This window comes from Tachysurus fulvidraco, chromosome 25 (genome assembly GCF_022655615.1).
Source record: "Tachysurus fulvidraco isolate hzauxx_2018 chromosome 25, HZAU_PFXX_2.0, whole genome shotgun sequence".
Taxonomy (NCBI): Eukaryota; Metazoa; Chordata; class Actinopteri; order Siluriformes; family Bagridae; genus Tachysurus; species Tachysurus fulvidraco.
The window spans coordinates 5,959,852-5,979,991 of record NC_062542.1 but is presented as its reverse complement, the minus strand read 5'-3'; the positions used below and the strand labels follow the sequence as shown (position 1 = coordinate 5,979,991).

The 20,140-nt window shown below is 38.0% G+C and overlaps 2 protein-coding genes and 1 long non-coding RNA gene across 21 annotated transcripts in view; 2 read left to right on the top strand and 1 right to left on the bottom strand.

Annotated features, from left to right (window-relative positions):
• The first annotated feature begins 34 nt into the window (after positions 1–34).
• Positions 35–9,383, top strand: dcaf13 (ddb1 and cul4 associated factor 13). The gene is made up of 11 exons (XM_027174725.2): positions 35–254; positions 984–1,183; positions 1,393–1,500; positions 1,646–1,735; positions 1,968–2,123; positions 2,712–2,789; positions 2,876–2,958; positions 3,075–3,239; positions 3,909–4,044; positions 6,950–7,113; positions 8,961–9,383. The coding sequence occupies exons 1-11, from the start codon at positions 185–187 to the stop codon at positions 9,046–9,048; spliced, it is 1,338 nt and encodes a 445-aa protein (XP_027030526.1). The 5' UTR covers positions 35–184; the 3' UTR covers positions 9,049–9,383.
• Positions 9,384–10,358: 975 nt separating this feature from the next.
• LOC125140226 lies at positions 10,359–11,476 on the bottom strand. The gene is made up of 2 exons (XR_007139494.1): positions 11,332–11,476; positions 10,359–10,669 (listed from the first exon to the last, which is right to left on the bottom strand). It is a non-coding gene; the product is annotated as an uncharacterized LOC125140226 (long non-coding RNA).
• The window catches only part of rims2a (regulating synaptic membrane exocytosis 2a), a 168,004-nt gene continuing 158,465 nt past the window's right edge, over positions 10,602–20,140 (top strand). For 6 of the 19 annotated variants that reach the window (XM_027171536.2, XM_047808542.1, XM_047808545.1 and 3 more), the window contains exons 1-2: positions 10,606–10,814; positions 11,226–11,447. In XM_027171536.2, the coding sequence (XP_027027337.2) occupies positions 11,311–11,447 (137 nt within the window). In that variant the 5' untranslated portion in view covers positions 10,606–10,814; positions 11,226–11,310. Of the gene's footprint in view, positions 10,815–11,225; positions 11,448–20,140 lie in introns of all 19 variants that reach the window. The other 13 variants (XM_047808541.1, XM_027171521.2, XM_047808539.1 and 10 more) reach the window with 7 other exon arrangements.

The window sequence follows — 20,140 nt, the reverse complement described above, 5'->3', positions numbered from 1 at the left end:
GGGCAGTAATGTCACGTTGTCACTCGGTCGATACCATAATGCATTTGGGGCGTCACGTGACTAGGTGCAACATTAGCAGCACGTAAACACGCATGTTTGACTCGTAGTTGTTTTATTTAACTATTTAATCGTTCGCTGTTTAATTAAGCGAATATACGTTCAATAAAGACTTTATAAAAGCGTTATGAAGGTGAAAGTGCTTTCTCGGAACCCGGATGATTATGTTCGAGAAACTTCTAAAGATATACAACGTGGTGAGTGCACTGCTTATGCTAAGCTAATGTTGCTTAAGCTAAGCTAATGTTGCTTAAGCTAAGCTAATGTTGCTTAAGCTAAGCTAATGTTGCTTAAGCTAAGCTAATGTTGCTTAAGCTAAGCTAATGTTGCTTAAGCTAAGCTAATGTTGCTTAAGCTAAGCTAATGTTGCTTAAGCTAAGCTAATGTTGCTTAAGCTAAGCTAATGTTGCTTAAGCTAAGCTAATGTTGCTTAAGCTAAGCTAATGTTGCTTAAGCTAAGCTAATGTTGCTTAAAGGGTTGAACCCAAAAAGCTTAGTAGACACTCTGTAGGTGACCTACATAGGCCTTTATAGAACTTTAGCGTTTAGTGAATTATGTAAGGAATTATGTCTAATTAACCATAGTCCTGTAATGTATTGTTTATCTTTTATATGGTGTTACATTTTAAGTTGTTGGAGACATTTTTTTAAAAATTCCTTTTCTCATCTCCATCTTGGCAGCTACAAAAACTTTCCTTTTTTCATTTCTCTTGAACATAACAAGTCATATAAATAAATCAGACACTGCAAATCTGCATAACTGTCTGGCACAGTGGTTTGATGAAACTCTGACACTGGAGACTCCTTCCGTATTTTTAATTCCGTCCATTTATTAATTGTCTATTTCAATTTTATGTTCTGTGATACTCATGATTGGTTGAATTTATTTATTTATCTATTTATTTGTTTGTTTATTTATTTTTAAGTTCCCAGGAATTATGATCCTACTCTTCATCCCTTTGAGGTGCCGAGGGAGTACACACGAGCCCTGAACGCCACTAAACTCGAACGGATATTTGCAAAGCCTTTCGTGGCGTCACTGGATGGCCACAGAGATGGCATCAACTGCATTGCCAAGCATGCCAAGAGTATTGCCACTTTGTTGTCTGGAGCTTGTGATGGACAGGTATACTAATATTACTCTGAAGGAAAAATTCCCTCCTGAATGATTTGCAGGTTAATCTTTATAATCACCATGTGATTTTCAAAAACATTCAATGAGTTTTCAAATTGCAAATTTTTCAAATTTCAAACATGCACTTAATTTCAACCTCTGTTACTTCTACATGGTTTAGTGAACATCTCTCAAGTTTCTCATGCTTTGGTTTCTAACAGGTAAAAATTTGGAACCTGAGCAAGCGGGAATGTCTGCGGACGATCCAAGCTCACGAAGGCTTCGTCAGAGGAATGTGTTCGCGCTTCTGTGGAACTTCGTTTTTCACGGTACCTCAACACCGTTTTTTTTTTCTGGCATTGTATATGCATGTTAAAACATGCATGTATATGCAGCTTTTCTGTTTTCTGATAAATGCCAACCTAATTTGTTCTGTATGGTGCAAGTATTTTTATTCCATGTTTCCTGTTGCAGGTAGGAGATGATAAGACCATTAAGCAATGGAACATGGAGGCTCCTGGTTATGGGGTGCGTGAGGTACCATTGGCCACTATACTTGGGAAGGTACTTGATTTAAAAAATTTTTTTTTTTTTTAACAAAGACATGTTGTCATCCGTTGTTTGGGACGTGTTACCTGAACAGATTTTTAGGTTAATGTAAAATACGTCTGTAAATTAGTGATCCAGGGTTAATGTATTTATCGATAGACACTTCAAAGCACTTTTGTACGTTGCTCGGGATAAAGGCGTCTGCCAAATACCATGACTCCTGCTGTATTTTTTTTAAATGTTGTAGGCTGTGTTCACGGGCATTGACCATCACCAGACCGAAGGCACTTTTGCAACATGTGGCCAGACTGTGGACATCTGGGACGAACAGAGGAGCAGCCCCATTCGCTCTTTCAGCTGGGGGGTGGACAGCTTCAGCTGTGTTCGTTATAACCCCGTAGAGGTGAGATCACACATGCCTTTTATGAAAATTTATGTAACACCTCATTTAGTCTGAGGTGTGCCAAAATGCATCACCCAGTGTATTGACCCAGGAAAATGTCTTTAAAAAAACTGATAAAGACTGCAAGTAAGGTAGAGGCTGAGACAGAAACCCTGGTTTAATTGAATATCATTTACATACATCATAATCATTTTATTGAAAAGATGATCTTCAAATATATTACAAAATATAAAATGCTTAATTAACTACATTTTACAGGCTCACAATAATGCCAGTGTGGCCTTGGTAACTTCACGGGATGAATGAGTGGTCATTGCCTCGCATTTGTTTATTAACATCTTTAAACATTTATCACTTTTTCTTACATTCAAGCACATAAAGCATAAGTTGATAGTTTTAAAGTTAAATGGAGGTACGTTTGATATTTTCCTGCCAGTCCCCTGTTGAACAATAATGTGCTTGAGCAAATAGTGAGAGCGTTTCAACATTAAACAGCTACCAGAGTTACAGAGATTTAAGTCAACTTGAATCTACACTATGCTGCTTGAAGATATGCTAACAGTACTAACTTTGTGAATGGTTTTGCAGACCGAACTCCTTGCCAGCTGTGCCTCGGACAGAAGTATCATACTGTACGACATGAGAGAGGCTGCTCCACTGAAAAAGGTATTAATAAAGTCTCTAAAGTCACTAACATTTAGGGTTTTTTCATTTTGTTGTATTGATCATGACAACCCTGTTAACTCTTTCAGGTTGTAATGCAATTGAGAAGTAACACACTTTGCTGGAACCCCATGGAGGCATATAATTTCACATGCGCCAACGAGGACTATAAGTGAGTCACATGACCTTTGGTGCTGATGTGAAGATAACGAATGAAACATAGAGGAAGCACCAGCACTGACAGTAATTCAACTGACTAAGCAATTTTTTTTATTTCTTTGTGTTCAGTCTATACACCTATGACATGAGGCGCCTGGACACACCACGTACCGTGCACATGGACCATGTCTCCGCTGTGCTGGACGTTGATTACTCACCCACGGGGACAGAGTTTGTGTCAGCTAGTTTTGACAAGACGGTTCGCATCTTTCCCAAACACAGTGGTCACAGCAGGTAAATGAGGAGAACCTATTAGCTGTGAGAAAATGATGGTTATGTTTGTGTAACAGCAGCTCAGGCAGGGTGTGCAGGTTTCTCCACCTGGACTGCACATACATTTTGTTCAGATTTAAACCAAAAAAAAAAATTAGATATGTATATAATCAATAATGTGGTGAACTTTTATGTAAAGCGAGGCTTATATTCCATTTATGGAAGGAGTCTTCATCGTCAGTACCATGCAACAGACTACAGTAAAGAGCTAATTTTGACAGGATAGAAGGAGAAAAAATATCTTAATAAATAAAGAAGAATTGCAGAATTGTTGCTTTAATAAAATGTTGCTGTTCTGGTAGGTGTAAATTTGAATAAGCTACTCTAAATGTATTTTCTCAGATTTAGATTATTTTAGCATTTTAACTTTAATCAAATAATTTAATCAGTCGGTGCAGCAATAGTATATCTCAGCATGCCGGCTATATCGACTGTGTCCTGTACATGTGTGCGCAGTCTCAAACTTTTTTTTTTGACTTACATTTGATCTAATTTGATCTAATTTTTATACAACTGGGCAATTGAGGGTTAAGGGCCTTGCTCAGGTGCCCAGCAGTGGCAGCCTGCGCTTTCTCCTGCTCTGTATATTGATAGCGTTTTCACTTATTGATGTTGCTGTTTTTTTCCCAGGGAGGTGTATCACACCAAGCGCATGCAGCACGTCATCTGTGTGAGATGGTCACTGGACAACAAATACATCCTGAGCGGCTCAGACGAGATGAACATCCGCATCTGGAAGGCCAACGCCTCTGAGAAACTCGGAGTGGTGAGCGCTTTTAGTTCTGAGCATCAAATGAGGAGCAGTCTGCTGTATTAACTTTAATTCACAGCAGTTTGTGCTGCTTAAGAAAATGATTTTGATATTTCTTCCTGCAGTTTCCAAGCTGTTAATCTTGTGGTGACTTGGCTCTTGTTTGACAGAGCACATGAATTTAACCGCGTGAACTGTTCTAATGCACGTGATTGGATCTGATCCACGGATTTTCTTGGCCGTGGCTCGAATGCCAGTTTTATATATTTATTTATTTATTAAATCGAAACCTGCCGGGATCGACAGTAGCGGATTGCTGCAAAGCACTTAGAATAATGTGCAATAAGAAACGGCATCACTTTCAATAAGTGGCTTTATGGCAGCGTGGCTGCTGTTTAGGCTTTGCCAAGAAAGGACCTGGTTTCTCTCGTCAAAGTGCTGTAATGCGATTTTATGATGCAGATAACAGAATGAACACTAAAAATCAGAAATCAATTTCCCAGATCTGCACAGGTATAAAAAAAATTATATAGAGAAAAACTGCATGTAATCAGCACAATTTTTCACACTAATTCTGTCACAATATTTAGTGTATTTCTAGTAATGTCATTTCTGGCGTTTATATTGTATGAAATTTCATATTGATGAAACACCAAAGGTATCTTCATCCTTCTTTAACCATATAGGTTCTAGACTTTGGCTCATCACAACAGTATATATGTTAAATTAGCTGAGATTTATTCTCACCGGAATTGCATTGCGTCTCTCAGCACTTCAAATCATCCAATCACTTAAAGCAAAGCCGCTTCGTGAACAATAATGAAGCATCAAACAATCAAGAGGGCTTTAATTAAAAGCAGCAGAGATGCTGAATCAAGCCTCAGACCTCACGAGTTTTCTGTGGATGAGGTGTATTGTTGGGAAATCATGTGACTTGTGTGATTTTGAACAAAAAGCAGTTCTTTCTCTAAAATCTGAGAACAATACTTGCCAGACTGCATTGTGCAAGTGTAAAGTTTGGTGGAGGAGGGATTATGGTGTAGGGTTGTTTTTCAGCGCATGGACTTGAGTCCTATAGTTCCAGTGAAAGGAGCTCTTAATGCTTTGGCATACCAAGACAATTTGGACAATTTAGTTCTCCCAAATTGTGGGCACAGTTTGCGCATGGCCCTTCCCTGTTCCAACAGGGAAGGGAATGGTCAAAGATTCCAATACACACACCTAAACCTTGTGGAAAGCCTTCCCAGAACAGTCATTAAATTTCGTTTACACATCTCAAAACGTTTGGCAATATAAGTGTATATATACTCTCAATGTAATAATGTATATTTACGGAAACTATGCATACAATGTTCTTAGTCTACCTATAAAAAGCAAACCTATAAAAAGTCTACCTCCTGAATATGCATACATACATGTAATGTGCTTATATTCCAACGTACAGAGTATTCCTAATACACACCAACTCCACCCACCCCTTCCCTCTGCTCGATACGCACCGTATCGGGACAACTGCTAAGAAAAGTCAATGGTGAATTGCCACATAGATCTCACTCCAATTGAGTCATCATCCCTTTCCTCCAGATCTCTCCAGTTTCAATCGCAAAATAACTTCCTATGTTTTGACAAACTGATGTCTCTTATTCTGTAAATGGAACCGTAGACGTTCTAGGTGTAGTGTCTTATGTAGCGAGTTCCTTGCGCCAAAGCTGGAATGGGGAACGAAATAAAATTTTTCCAGAAAGGTAAAATGTATTTTTGCCCGTTAAAAGTCCGTACAAGAGGAATTGTTGTTGAGACTTGGACAAGGTTGTTTTAATGTGTTCATCTGTAGAGGTTACTGTTTCTATAACAACAGCTCATTGACCGGGAAGTGTATGGTGAATGCTTCACAACATGATTTGACAAAAGGGTAAAAAAAAATTAAATGGTGAATATTTCTATGGGAAGAGATGTTGATTTATTAACATGTACGAATGATGATTGTTGCTTTTGAGGCATTTCAGGTTGTTTTTAGTAACACATCACTGTGCATGTTTTTGTCTTATAAACTTAAGGAAAGGGTTAAAAAGTGAGGCTGGTGACAGAACTGTTTATTGATGTTTGTTAACAGACACGATGACAGGAGCAAACTAGTTTCATACATGTTAGAGTACGTTAAACTTGATTATAAACGGATAAAAAGTATGTCAAATTAAATCAACATAAAACCCTGAAGACAGGCTGTAATAGGAATTTGGGCCATATAACTCCATAATTTTACTCTAACAGCATGCTACATTTTTTGCCTTTTTCTTCTTTGTCTAATTGTTGTTTTTTTTTAATATTGATTATAACAACAGATGAACAGTTACCGTCTTTGATATCTGAGTCAGAGAAGCAGTTTCCCTGCAGTGAATCCTAACCATTGCAAGGGGTTAATATCAGTGCTCTAGTTTATACAGGCTTCACATGCTCGTCATTAAGAACAGTGTAATTAAGGTTTAACAGGCCTCTTGGTTTTGTCGAGTGAAGCAGAGCTGCTCTTTGGCATCAGCAGCTATTATCTTTAAATAAATTGTGTTTGGTCGGGGTAAGGAAATCGTTGCTTTTAATTAGAATGAAAGCTTTCAGCTGAGGGGCACTTAGACGGGAAGCGAGAACACGGGTTTATGGGACGCTGACAGAACGGAGACAAAGGTGGTGATCCTGCTGCCTTTAGAAAGGGTGTCTTTATTTATTTATTTTTCAGATGTAGTACAAATAAATGTCATGTAATAATCAGAAAATTAGTTAAAAATGTTAGAAGTTTTTGGAAAGTTTTTAATCTCAGCCGGTCAATTGTTTGCCAGAAGCATCCCTTATTGTTAGCACCTAGGCAAAAAAATATTTCTTAGTAATGAACCGAAATCTTGGCTCACTGCTGTTTCTCCTTCCACAGCTCACATCTAGAGAGCAGGCCACCATTTACTACAACCAGAAGCTGAAGGAGAAGTTCCAACACCACCCGCAAGTGAAGCGCATCGCTCGCCATCGCCATCTGCCCAGAGACATTTACAAACAGAAACGGGAGATGCTGGAGATGAAGGAGGCAAGACGCAGGAAGTAAGTGGCCTCAGCCTCTTTCTAGCTGTTTACTGAGTTAATAAGTTTGATTAAATATTGTTTCATTCCATGAAGCAAAGGACTCTTTAATATACACCAACCAGCTGCTTTACTAGGAACGCCATACTGATTCTCAGCAGGACCCGTGTTTACTCTCAGAACAGCCTCTGTTCTTCATGGCATGGATTGCAAGGTGTCAGGAATGCTCCTTTGAGATTCTCATCCATGTTGGCTGTGTCAAATAAAATCGCTGCACATTCATGCTGCAAATCTCCCGTTCTATCCAATTTAAAAGGTGCTCTATTGGATTTGGATCTAGTGTCTGAGAAAGCCTGGTGTTTCAATAAACTCACTTGTTCAGTGATCCAGTTTAAAATGATTCCTCACAGTAATTATGGTGAAAGTAGAGACTAAAGATGTTTAAATTGTGGTGGTGAAGCGATGCATGTTGTCAGAAATGTTGCTCTGATAGGATATGGCATTTACGCAATGCTCAGTTAGTCCTACAGGGGCCCAGTGTGTGCCAAGAAAACAGTTCCCACACTATCACACCACCACCATGCCGTTGATGCCAGATTGTGACCGTACCATCTGCTTGAAATCAGACCATGTGACATTTTTCCAGTCTTCAGCTATCTGGTTTTTTGAGCCTGTGCTATCTGTAGCCTCAGATTCTTATTCGTGCTTCATAGGAGTGGAACCTAATGCTTTTTTTTTTGCCTATGATTTGAATTTTGTGTGTTCTGAGATGCTTTTCTTCTTACCATGTTTGCTAAGAGAGGTTATTTGAGTTACTGTAGCAGTGTTGTCAACGCAAACTCTCTTCAGCAACATTGTGCGGAGTTTCTTTTCTTTTTTCTTTTTCTTCAACCATTCTTTTTAAACACTAGAAATTTGTGAAACTCCCAAAAGCCAGCAGTGTTTAAAACCATCAAATCAAAGCCCCATGCCCTATGTCACAGTCACTGAGATCACTTTTTTCATTGTGATGTTTGTTGTGAACATTAGCTAAAGCTCTTGACTAGCATCTGTGCACTGTGCTGAATTATTTGTTATTCATCCTTTATCAGCTTCCTTAAATTGACATGAGTCCTATCTATAAATATATCTATCTATTATATCTGTAATGATATAAAATGACTTTTGCCCACTGTCTGTCCATATTTTGTAGCCATAATGGTTATTCCTACACTGGGCTTAGTATTCAAGTAGTAGCGTTTTATAAACTTTGGCACAGGAGCTCCAGCAGCAGAAAGTTCCTCGCGGATCTCCTAGCTGCATGCCAGGCTATTCCGGCTCCCTCTGAGCTTGCAGGGGAACAGTGAAAGCCTTTGCCAGCTCTCATTTTTCTGAATGCCAATTGCAAGCACCACTAAGGCTGAAAGTGAAAATTGCACATGACAATTTGAGAACGGTGCAATTAATAAGAAACTATGAATCATAAGCTTTTAATAATGGTCGCTGTTGGCAGCTTGAATTTTTTTCAGCTTCTCATAAAAAAATTTCATAGCAAATATTTTCACATAACATGTAGCCAAATCAGCAATAGTAAAATAATTCCCAGGGTTGGTTTTGTGTCCATTGGCGTTCTGATAGCGATTCATTAGATCTCCATAGAGACAAAGATTTCTGTGATCTTTCTGTACATGTGTGTGAAAGCTTACATATACTTCAGTCCATGCGAAAAAGATAGTTAGTCCTATAGTAGTGCTATATGAGTGTGTTTGTGCTGTTTGACTCACCTGTGTTAAGGAGAAAATGAGCGTCTGTTTGAGTCATGCATCATTCTCATTGTCCCATCTCTCTTTGTCTTTTTCTCGCTCTCTTTCTCTCGCTCTTTTTTTCAGGGAACAAAACGTACGCAAACACAGCAAGCCAGGCTCCGTTCCCTTGGTGACCGAGAAGGAGAAACATGTGGTGACTGTAGTGGAATAACACGTCACTGCCTAGAGGAGCTTCAGTCACACACACATACAGACATTCATATATAAAGAGATTAGCAAACCCCAAGCAGCTCTGCTGAGTTGCCATTCAAGACATTTTCAGTAATTACAGCTGCTTCAGTGAGTCTACATTTGTGGTAGACGCTGTCAGGATCAGCTGCAGTGGTCATGCTCATCAGTAGGTCATATTCATCAGAATATGATCAGGGATTCTTTATAGATCTTTACTGATCTATATCATTATTGTTATTATTGAACATAATTATGTTTTCCTCTCAGCATGATCTTATGCTCACATGTAATAAAATGTTGATTTTTATGTCATAATTTGCCTTGAGACTTATTTTTGTACATCTGTTTTTTTCCTCAGATACTTAATTGTCTTACCACTGAGACGATCTTATCCCTTTAATAAGAGACCTGCTCAGTCCTTAGTCTGTTAATCCAATCATTTCATTCTCTGTAGCTTTATCTTTAATCCCAATTTAGAGTCTGCCTTTATTTTAATTGTTAGTATAATTTAATACTGTTATTGTTCACCCTATATGTTGTTTCAGTTCAAATACTGGACAGTTTAAGTAACACATGGTAATAGTAATGATTTTTGACTCATTTCTTCAATGATGTAGGATACAACTGAAAGCTAAATTTTCTTGAATAGTGATGAGGTTAAATATTTACTTAGAAAAATCGTTCATATAGAAGAGGACGTGACATGGGGTGTACAAGATTCATGGTTTTTTTTATTTTAGCTTAATATAGGTTCATTTTGCTGTGAATTCATGAGTTTCGGAGTAGTGGGCCAATAGATTCCAAGTGGGTGGGAAAGTTGGTGATTTGATTAGACGGAAAAAATCAATGAGCTGCTCATTCTTAATATTACTATTTACTATTAACTTGTTAATAATCTGAAGCTAATAATTAATTATTAAATCTACAAGTTTTCTTACTGTTGCTTTGGTGCACAAATAGAATTATAATTCATTGTGTTTCTGTGGCAAAATCGGTTTTCTCATGCAAAACAATAACCTGTGCTCTGGATCAACCTGGGGATTATTTGAAGCTTAAATGAGAAAAAAAAACATCTAGAAATATGCTAAATAATTTTAGATATGTATACAAACATTCTAATAATGTAATAAGATTTTTTTTTAGCAGTGATGAATGCAGTCTTTACTTTTGGCAGTAACAGTGATCTTATTTCAGTTTAGGAAATTTTGTAATTTTATAGTCAAAGTGACATGGTGACCATGTCTCAGCACACCACACAGATATGATAGTGAGAGACCTGACAAAATAGCCTTTGAGTTATATAACTGGATTCACCATTCAGAATCCTTTATTTGAATGCTGGTCTGTGTTCTGCCGGCTGGTGCGTCTGACCAATCAGAGCAAGGCAGATCGGAGAGGGTGTAGCTTTGGAGCAGAGTGGTTGTTATTTTTAGCTCGGGGGGTTTTTCCGATCCCGCCGTGATCCTCCTCCAGTCCGCGTTTTCCAGCTGCTCTCTCCGGCCGTCAATGACCGAGCACCGCTGTCGGTGCTGAGCTCTGCGTCCATTTTTTTCTCTCATCTCCTTTCTGTGCATTTAAGAAACCTTAAAGAACACACAAACCTGGAAGAGAGAAGAAAGAAAAGCACGAAGGGATTCAAAGCACACTGGATGGGTTTTTTTTGTTCTTAAGCGATGGGTTAGGACGGATTTTAACATGATGGCACAATAAACGGGCTCCTTTTGCACATCTGTACGTCCGGAGAGGGTGAGATAAGCTGCATCCTTCCTCCTAAATACACAATTGTTTCATCAAGGGTTTTTATAATCCATACAGAGAAGTCTCTTGAATTTGTCATGTGTGGAAATTAAGCATAGATGTAGAGATTTCAGCTTGGATTTAATTTCATGATCCTTCCGTTTTTGCGTTAAGTAGCCTTAAACTCATCCTATTCATCTTTCTGCTTATTATAAGTAGCTATGGATGAGTGTTTTTACCTAGTACTCTGTTCAGATTTTTGTTCTTTGTGGTTTGCATCAAATTGGAGAGGAATCACTTGAAACATTGTGCATTCACAAAAATTAGATGCGCTTTAATTATAGGCCTTTATTGCGCGTGTATGATCCGTAATGATAATCCGTGCACTGTGTGATTTGTGTGTGTATGTGTGTGTTGTAGCGTGTGTGTGTGTGTGTGTGTGTGTGTGTGTGTGTGTGTGTGTGTGTGTGTGTGTGTGTGTGTGTGTGTGTGTGTGTGTGTGAACATGGCCGCTCCGCTCGCTCACCGGGGCCTGGCCGACATGCCGGACCTGAGCCACCTCACCGACGAAGAGAGGAGGATCATCCTCGACGTCATGGACCGCCAGAAGAGAGAAGAGGAGAAAGAACAGTCCATGCTGAAGTAAGACAAGCGTAAAACGTGATTCTCTGTTTCTGCCAAAGCACAGTTACTTCCTGAGAGTGTGCTGAATAGGCTGGATCAGAAAAGCTCACTTTTTTTACTTCCTGGATTGATCAACCTGCATCCTCACTTGCCGGGTTAAACCAGACGCCATTTTTGATCCCTTTGTACGTTTACATCAGTTTGTGTTGTAATATTTGTTGCTCCAGCTGCTGGAACAGGAGCAGCGGCTGTGAGTCTTTTCAGCACCACGGAGCTGTCCACGTACTCGGTCTATCAGCTAGGTTTCTCAATCCTTCTGTCTGTAGCAAAACGGCACATCTGTCTCTCCTAACACAGCAGGTTTAGATATTCAGGTCATTAACAGTCCTACAGCTTCAGGGTGTGTTCAGGTGCACAAGTTGCATGTTTACACCACATGATTCATGCATCTTTAATGTGAAGTCTATCACTTGTACATCTACATGTAGACATTTGATAGATGTTTTCGTCCAACATGACTTGCAAATGAGCAGAGCAAATGAGGGACAAGGGGGTATGGTGATGCAGTATATAGCCTTACTGACTCACAACTTCAGGTTCCTGGTTTCAATCCCGAGACTATAAAGACAGACAGCTCGAATTCGGATCAAATCAGAAACTGTGGTGCTCTAAGGCGGCAATGCAGCACACTGCGTTATCATGTCATTTTTAATTTCCTTTCAGAGGTCATAGTCCACATGTCTTCTGTTGTATTGTACTGGTGTATTTTTTGGTTGACAAACATTGGCTTGGAAATTAATACACAGTAATATCACCCTTGTATAACATCTGGTAAAAAATAAACAGCATCCCAGATGTCCTGATTGCCTGGAACTGCCTGCACTCAAGCATTTATACCTTTAAATTTATAATGCTCTTATAATCCTCATACTCAAGACATGAATTGACCAGGTGTGAACAAGGTCATTTGCATAGGATGTTAGAAGGTACACAATTTAAATGTATTGTTATACCTTATGGGATTCATTTACAATGTAGAGCTACTTTCTCCTTCTCTAATACATCAGTCTCAACTCAACTTAATAACAAGCTCATCATGGTGTTATAATTGGTGCATTAGAACAGAGTTAAATTATACCGTGTAAGGTTACTTCACGACTCAGATTGAATAACAGCGAGTAGCAGCGGCTTGAGGAGCCTGTTTGCTGATTAAGATTTCTAACTGTAATTTTTGCACAAAGTAGTAAAAAAAAAAGTTTGAATAGAATCTGACACAAATAGAAATGTACACAATGTTGACTTAAATCAAACATGTACAGCTGTTAAACCTGATTGAATTGAAAAACATTATCCAAGTTAGTTTATTTACAACATGATTGACATGAAAACTTGAAATAAGCAATGAAACCACATTTTGTTGTCACATACATACATGTCATACATAATAATTTTTCCTAAATCTGACTGACCACATTATCCTTTTTTTCTCAGCATATGATTGGTCTTATGATGAGAAGTTTGTATGCTTATGTGTGTCTTGGAGGTTTGGAGTACTCATAAGAGTAACTCAAAGTCATAAGAGGTCAGATTCTGAAGCTGAAGAATAGGTTACTTTATGGCTCATGCTCATAATATTTATACCGCTTCCAAAACATGGTGAACATGATACTCTGAGCTCATCTGTGACCAGGATTTGTTTGGTTTAGCCTTTGGAACGATTGTGATAACTTTACAGCAGAGCCATCAAGGAACCTGCGTAATCACGGTTTCCCGTACTGAGTTAAATATTAATGCTGTGTGAGTGTCAACAGAGCAGACCTATGGTTGAAGTGACTCATCGACTTAAATCCTGAGCCACTGCAGTGTCACTGTGTGAATCATCCATAAGCACACATATACACTTCTACGCTATGAAGCTGTTCCTTGTGAATGAGCGGAAGAGAGTTGCACAGACAGAGATAGATAGATAGAGAGAAGAAATGAAAGAGAGAGGGAGGAAGAGAGGGAGGAAAAGACCATTTAGTATTTGGATGGCACAGATGTCAATCATCACTGCTTAGCACCGCTACACTCCGGCTCAAGCATATTGTGTGTACGCACTGGTGTAGAATTACAGGACAACTCAGCGGCTTGGTGACTCCCAACTACTCTGCAGACTCATATGTTCTCTTTGTCATTGGCCAGCTGTTGGGTTGGGCTATGAGCGTGAGCATTACCTCAGAGGAAGCTAGTCACATAACATAGTAAAATACATAACATTTAATATTGAGGAATATGATTATTTCACCCAATTATGCTTTACACCTATAATGGAGGAGTGTTATTTAATGTTGTGAAACGATTAAAAAAAACATTTATAAAGTAATATTTAATGTAAAATAATTCATAATGTAAAAATAATAAATTCTTCAATCTGATTGGTCAGAAGGTGTTGAAGCGGTGTCTAATATTTTACTGTTTCTATACCAACAGGTCATTCACACAGACTTGTGTAGGAGGCATTGTACATAATCTAAGACTAATAATAAACAAATGAAATAAATCTTAATGGAAGAAGTCTCCAGTGTCAGTGGTTTGTAATAGTCACTTTATTATGGGCTTGATAATAGAGGACTTGATATGAGGTACTGTATTACTGTGTAAACATGCCTTTTTTGGAGGGAGAGAAACATTTTGGCTGGTGAGGGAAGGACATTTTATAATAGCTGCTATAACCAAAGTGATAACAGATTACACACACACACAACAGGCTGTAGTCCAATCTGAGGAATCCTGGGAGAGCAGAGGCAGGAAGAACCCTCAGTGTTTGCCAACTTACTGTCATCTTGCTGGAAAAGCCACAAAGAGAAAGATAATAACTCAGGGGAAGCCAGACATAGAGGAAAACAAAGAGGCAGTGTGAGAGGATGGTGGGTGTGATGATGATCATAGCAGAAATAGTGTTGTGGGTCACAAGTAGAGAGAGATTTGCATTTCTTGAAGGGAATACTACAACTTGCACTTGATCTGTGTGTGTGTGTGTGTGTGTGTGTGTGTGTGTGTGTGTGTGTGTGTGTGTGAGAGAGAGAGAGAGAGAGAGAGAGAGAAATTTAAGCAGAGCTGCTGATTGAATGGATGTAAAAGGCGTTTAGCAGGTTTGCTGTGTATCCCTGTGTGTGTGTATGTTTGCATGTTCTCCTCATGCTCTGGGTGTATGTGTGTGTGTGTGGGTTTCCTCTAGGTACTCCGATTTCTTTCCCCAATCCAAAAACATGCTTTGTAGGCTGATTGGCAGCCTTAAATTGTCTGTAGTGTGTGAATGGGTGCATGAGTGTGTGTGATTATGCCCTGCAATGAGTTGGCACCTTGTCCTGGGTAGGCTCCAGGCTCCCTGTTACCCTGTGTAGGATAAGCAGCTCAGAAAATGAATGGATGGTTATCCATACAGTTGTTGCTGTTTTGCAATGCATAACAAAAACAACAATGATAATAATGATAATATGATGAGGAGGAGGAGAATGAGGAGGAGAAGGAGTGAGGAAGAAACATCTGTAGGACTAAACATGACAAAGCAACATGTGCGGACATAACAGACATAGACAGACATAGATTTTCCTCTAAATGCAAACTCAACAGGTTCCCAAGGCCATCAGCCGTTCACACACTGGCTGGCGAGCAGCACGTAACAGTGTGCTGCTAAAGTTTAATCTACACTCGGGTATAAATGTACACGAGTGAATGATCAGGAGACATCGGGTGCTTATTTGTTGATTGAATTAGCTTATCTGCTGCGGTTTCTCCAATTGCAGCGTGTTTTGCAAGCCGTTTGGGCAGCTGCTTGGGTTCAGAGGCAGGGGAGATGGAGGTATTGTGTTACAGAGATCATTTAACCAAACACAGCTAATGTGGGTATCAGTGAATGTAAACTATTGTGCTTAAAAGTAGGCTTTGAAAGTAAGCCTTCCGCTTGCCTCTAAGCACTGGTGTTAAATCTGATGTAGTGGATGAGCAAATAATGCTGTATAATGTGTTGCATACATGCTGTCCATGTTTTGTCTCGGGGACTGATACATGGAGCAATGGAATATTTTGATGAAATTCATGCTTTGGTTTGTCAATGTACAGTAGTTATTCCAGTTATTCCTGTAGTCGTCTATCCATTTATCTAGCTATTTTCATAACAGACATCTTATGCCTTTATTTCTATCCAGATCACCAGATATCAAACCAATTCTGCACATGTGCGAGTTATATCTTTTACAGCACTTAGGCACTTTTATCATACAAAAATACAAAACCGGGAAAATGGTGTTCAGTTTCACTTCTTTTAGCTTGTTACCATCTTCGCAGCTTAAAAATATTTAGTGAAGTTGTAGATGACAAGATTGCTTTTTCTGAGTGCTGTGTGAGTGCTTGGTTCTGATTGGTCAGAAGATTCGCAGGTAAAAGGAAGAGGATTAAAACACTCTATGACATGATATTTATTGTACAATAAACAACTTCTGGTTGCTAAGACAAGGCTGGATGCAACACACCACCTCATAGCCAATTATTATTATTATTATTATTATTATTATTATTATTATTATTATTATTTATTTATTTATTATTATTATTATTATTATTATTAGTAGTAGTAGTAGTAGTAGTAGTAGTAGTAGTAGTAGTAGTAGTATATTGGCGAGTATATTGAATTCCTTACTTAACCACTTTGAGTACACTTTTTAGTTTATAATACTGAACATTTCCTTTCATGGAAAATTCTAATACTGTTTATTTTACATTTTTTATGAAAAAAATAAATCCCAGATTTTCAGTATAGTCTCAGGCTTTTGGACTACACTATATTACTACTATTTGTGACACTCAAACAATCTGTGTGTGTGTGTGTGTGTGTGTGTGTGTGTGTGTGTGTGTGTGTGTGTGTGAGAGAGAGAGAGTATTATTTGACTACTTCATGAGTGTAGTAAAAATGACATAAAGCCAACAGTAATGACAATTAAATCATTAATCCTGTATGATGACAATCCTCATCATAATCGTTAAAGCTTGCCTAGCCATGATATAAGAAATGCAGCAAAATGAAATAGATTTTCTGATGACCAGACTTCAGGAAACAAAACACAAGGGTCGTGTACCAGCTATTGCCAGAGCTGAGCAGTGCAGCACAGAGTGCCCCATGTTCAGGACAGCACTACTGTTACATAAGCATTCTGTAAAACATGGGCAGAAAGATTCAAAGAAGATCAGCATTTAGTAGCCATGTGAATATATAATACGAACAGTGGGGTTGTAAATGTACCAGACAGTGACTTTGCAAGTCTGATCAAATATTAACTCTCATCTGAGCCATTTTTAAAGAATATTCCACATAGCTGGTTCATATAACCTTAAAAGAATCTGTTTTTAATGACAATATCCTTATGTTATTACTACACTGTTATTGTATGAATACTAAGCACTTTTATAACATTGCCTGACCTCATTGGTCAGATGTTAAACTATGTTTTGTGTCAAATGTATTATTTAATCTTTTTTTCAGTAACTGTGATCCTGGCTAGAAGACACGTCTTAGCAAAAAGCACGTAGGTGTTTGTTACTGAGCCCGTGCTATAATTCTAACTGCCAAAATTAGCCCCATCCCTGTATTTAACTGAGTAAAGCTAACTTCACTGGTGGTAGATGAGGTTATTTAAAGCCTGAAACTACCTAACTAACACTAGATATCTAGTCTAAGCTCGAGACCTCATGATCACAAATCGTTGGCTGAATGTCTGATGCCTAAACAAAATTGTTGTCATCTGATTTGTTGGATTATATAAATTTTCTAAAAGACATGTCATGATTTTTAATGGTCTGTCCAGAAGCAAAGATGACACTCTACTTCCCTCATGGAACACGGAATATGTTGTGTTTATAGCTGTGACAGTGAGCTCTTATGAGGATCAGCTAAATGCTTTATTTTCCAACTAATGTGAAATTAACGTTATAAACTCATTATGATTTATTAATTTGCAAGACTTTTTTAAATGAATTATTTATGTTGCATGCCGTCCCCCGTCCCCCCCAAAAAAAATAAATAAAATAAAAATAAAAATAAAAATAAAAAAATAAAAAATGACGCTACTGTAATTGGTTAATTTATGTAAGCCAGGTGCCCTCTTGGGCAGTCCTTGGCTATAAAAGCAGATCTGGAGTCCAGACCTTCTGCCATCAGACTGAAGGTCCGGCTAAACAAGCCTGCTAGAGACTAGAACTCGAGTACATGTTGCTAGCAAAGACTAGCAAATTATTCCGATTAGAAAAACAATACAGACCAATGTTAGCTAGCTCATAGTAGAATATAGAATATAGGATTATACCTAATGCTTTTCAACTGAAGAATGTATTTAACAAACACACACATGCACACACACACACACACACACACACACACACACACTACCACACGCACACACACTCACACACATAGACAGGTTTCTACATGTGGCTTTATCTAGGCTCATTTTCCTTTCTTAATTGTGTTGTTTTCACATTGGTTTGTAAATTTGATTGACTAGCTCTGTTTTTATTATTTTATTTTATTTTATTTTATTTTAACGAGGGCGTTTCCAAGGCTACTAGCTTGCTATCTTTTTGTCTTATCCACGCTCCATGTATGTATTTTGGTGTAAAAAGAGATCATGGTGTTGAATCCTTCACACACAAAAGTTTTAAGGTTTATGATTTTTAATAACGTGTTTATAGCTGAGAACTCACAAAGAAGATGAAAACCGCTGTGGAAAGCTGAAGGGATTGAAGATTGATCAGATCAGTTCCTAGGGCTATTTGTTTTGGCAAGAAGTCTCATGGGGCAGTTCTGTGGCCAAAGAAATGTTGTGTCTGTGATTCGTTTGTCTTGCAACATCACTGCTGTTGATATCCAGTGACCAGGATATTTGACTGAGGACTGGAAACAAGTGGAGATATAAGAAAGTATGATGGTGGGTGTTTTATGTTGGATTGTGTTTACAGTTCCTTTTAAACTGAACAAATCATGTTGTTATTGCTCAAGCATCATTAAGTTCAAGCACAAAGAGTGAGCCAGAAATGATCTTTCTATCTATCATTCATAATTATAATTATGGGTCCAGGTTGTACTTTCTGAGATAAATTGGTTGCTCAAGGTTCTTGGGATGGTAAGAGTTGTAGCTTATAATTTATTTTAGAATTATATTTTATAATAGTCCAAGATAAAGTAATTACTATAGATGATTTAACACATGTATACAATGTATTTTCACACTTGCTTAACCTAAAGGTTATCATTGTTCTAAACCCTGCTTTTAAACCTGGGTAGAGGAATGTTTCACAATAAAGTTACAATAAACCAATTAGTTATCTTACAAGTTATTATCTTACAAGTTCTCTGCAAGTTATCTTACAGCTGTAGGAAAACGTTTCTTACTTAAGGCCCGGGAACTCACAACCTTCTCATATGGAGCAATGCACTGCAGTGAAGGATTTGCATTAGGAAAACATTGTCTAAACTAAAATGGAAATTCATCGTTTTTTTAAATAATAAATCCATAAGGTTATACACCACTTTCAGCTTCTTTGCAGCATTCGCTAGGCTTTATCACTGTAAACACCACCAACTGTGCTAAGGCAGCGTATGCCTAGTGCACCATGCAATCACATTAGGAAAAATGACCAAATCTGTAGAATTGTTAACATACAGTAACTCTCCATGATGTGCATTAAACTTATGTGGGATTTTTATGTAGAAAAGCTCAAGTGCTTATTATGTAATGCAGCTGGTCCACATGGATTATCAGCTCTCTAGTAAACAGAAGCATGAGGTGATAATGCTTTAGATTTCAGACAAAAGGTATTGAGTATTGTACTCTTTGACATGTGCTTGCTGTGGAGTGTATATACGCTCATGTGTATTCTTAACTGAAATAGCTAACAAAAAGAAATGTTGGCATTATATTCGAGTGTCAATGGCAGATTTACCATTTATTAGAGATGTCTTTGTTGTGCCAGTAATCTAAGAATCAAACAGCAACAAAGTTAGATAATTGTCCAAATTTCGATATGATCATAAATAGATGCAGCGTCATTTATTTGTAACCTGGATAAAAACCGTAAAGAAAAGAATTAACCTTTCCTATTCAAAGTAATTTGATCTTTTTTTTTAACTGTGTGCAGTAAATTATTGAACTTTTATTATAGTTTTGAACAGCAGAACTTTGAGGGAATATATATATATATATATATATATATATATATATATATATATATATATATATATATATATATATATATATATATATATATATATTCCCTCAAAGTTCTTCTATATATATAATAAGGTGTTCTGTTATAGGACCCGAATCAACCGCAGGGTGTGATGTGGTTTTGTGTATAAGGAAATATTTAGGTTTGGCATTTAACAATGTAGAACAAGTTACTAAGACAAAATACATCCAGGAAGCTGATGTAACCACAGCAAACAATGTATACTCATGTGTTACACGTAGATGGCTTGGTGTCTGACTGTTGGCCATTTCTACTCTGTTCTAATTCTCTCTGCTTAGTATGGAAAGAGGGAGGAAGGGAGAAAAGGAGGGAGCACATCTTGATTGATAGCAGTGATGTGGAGTAGAATGGCTGCTGATTGGCACACAGAATGTGAAGTTAATGATGCTCTGGGATTAAGTCCTGAGACGTGAATGCACACGTGTGGA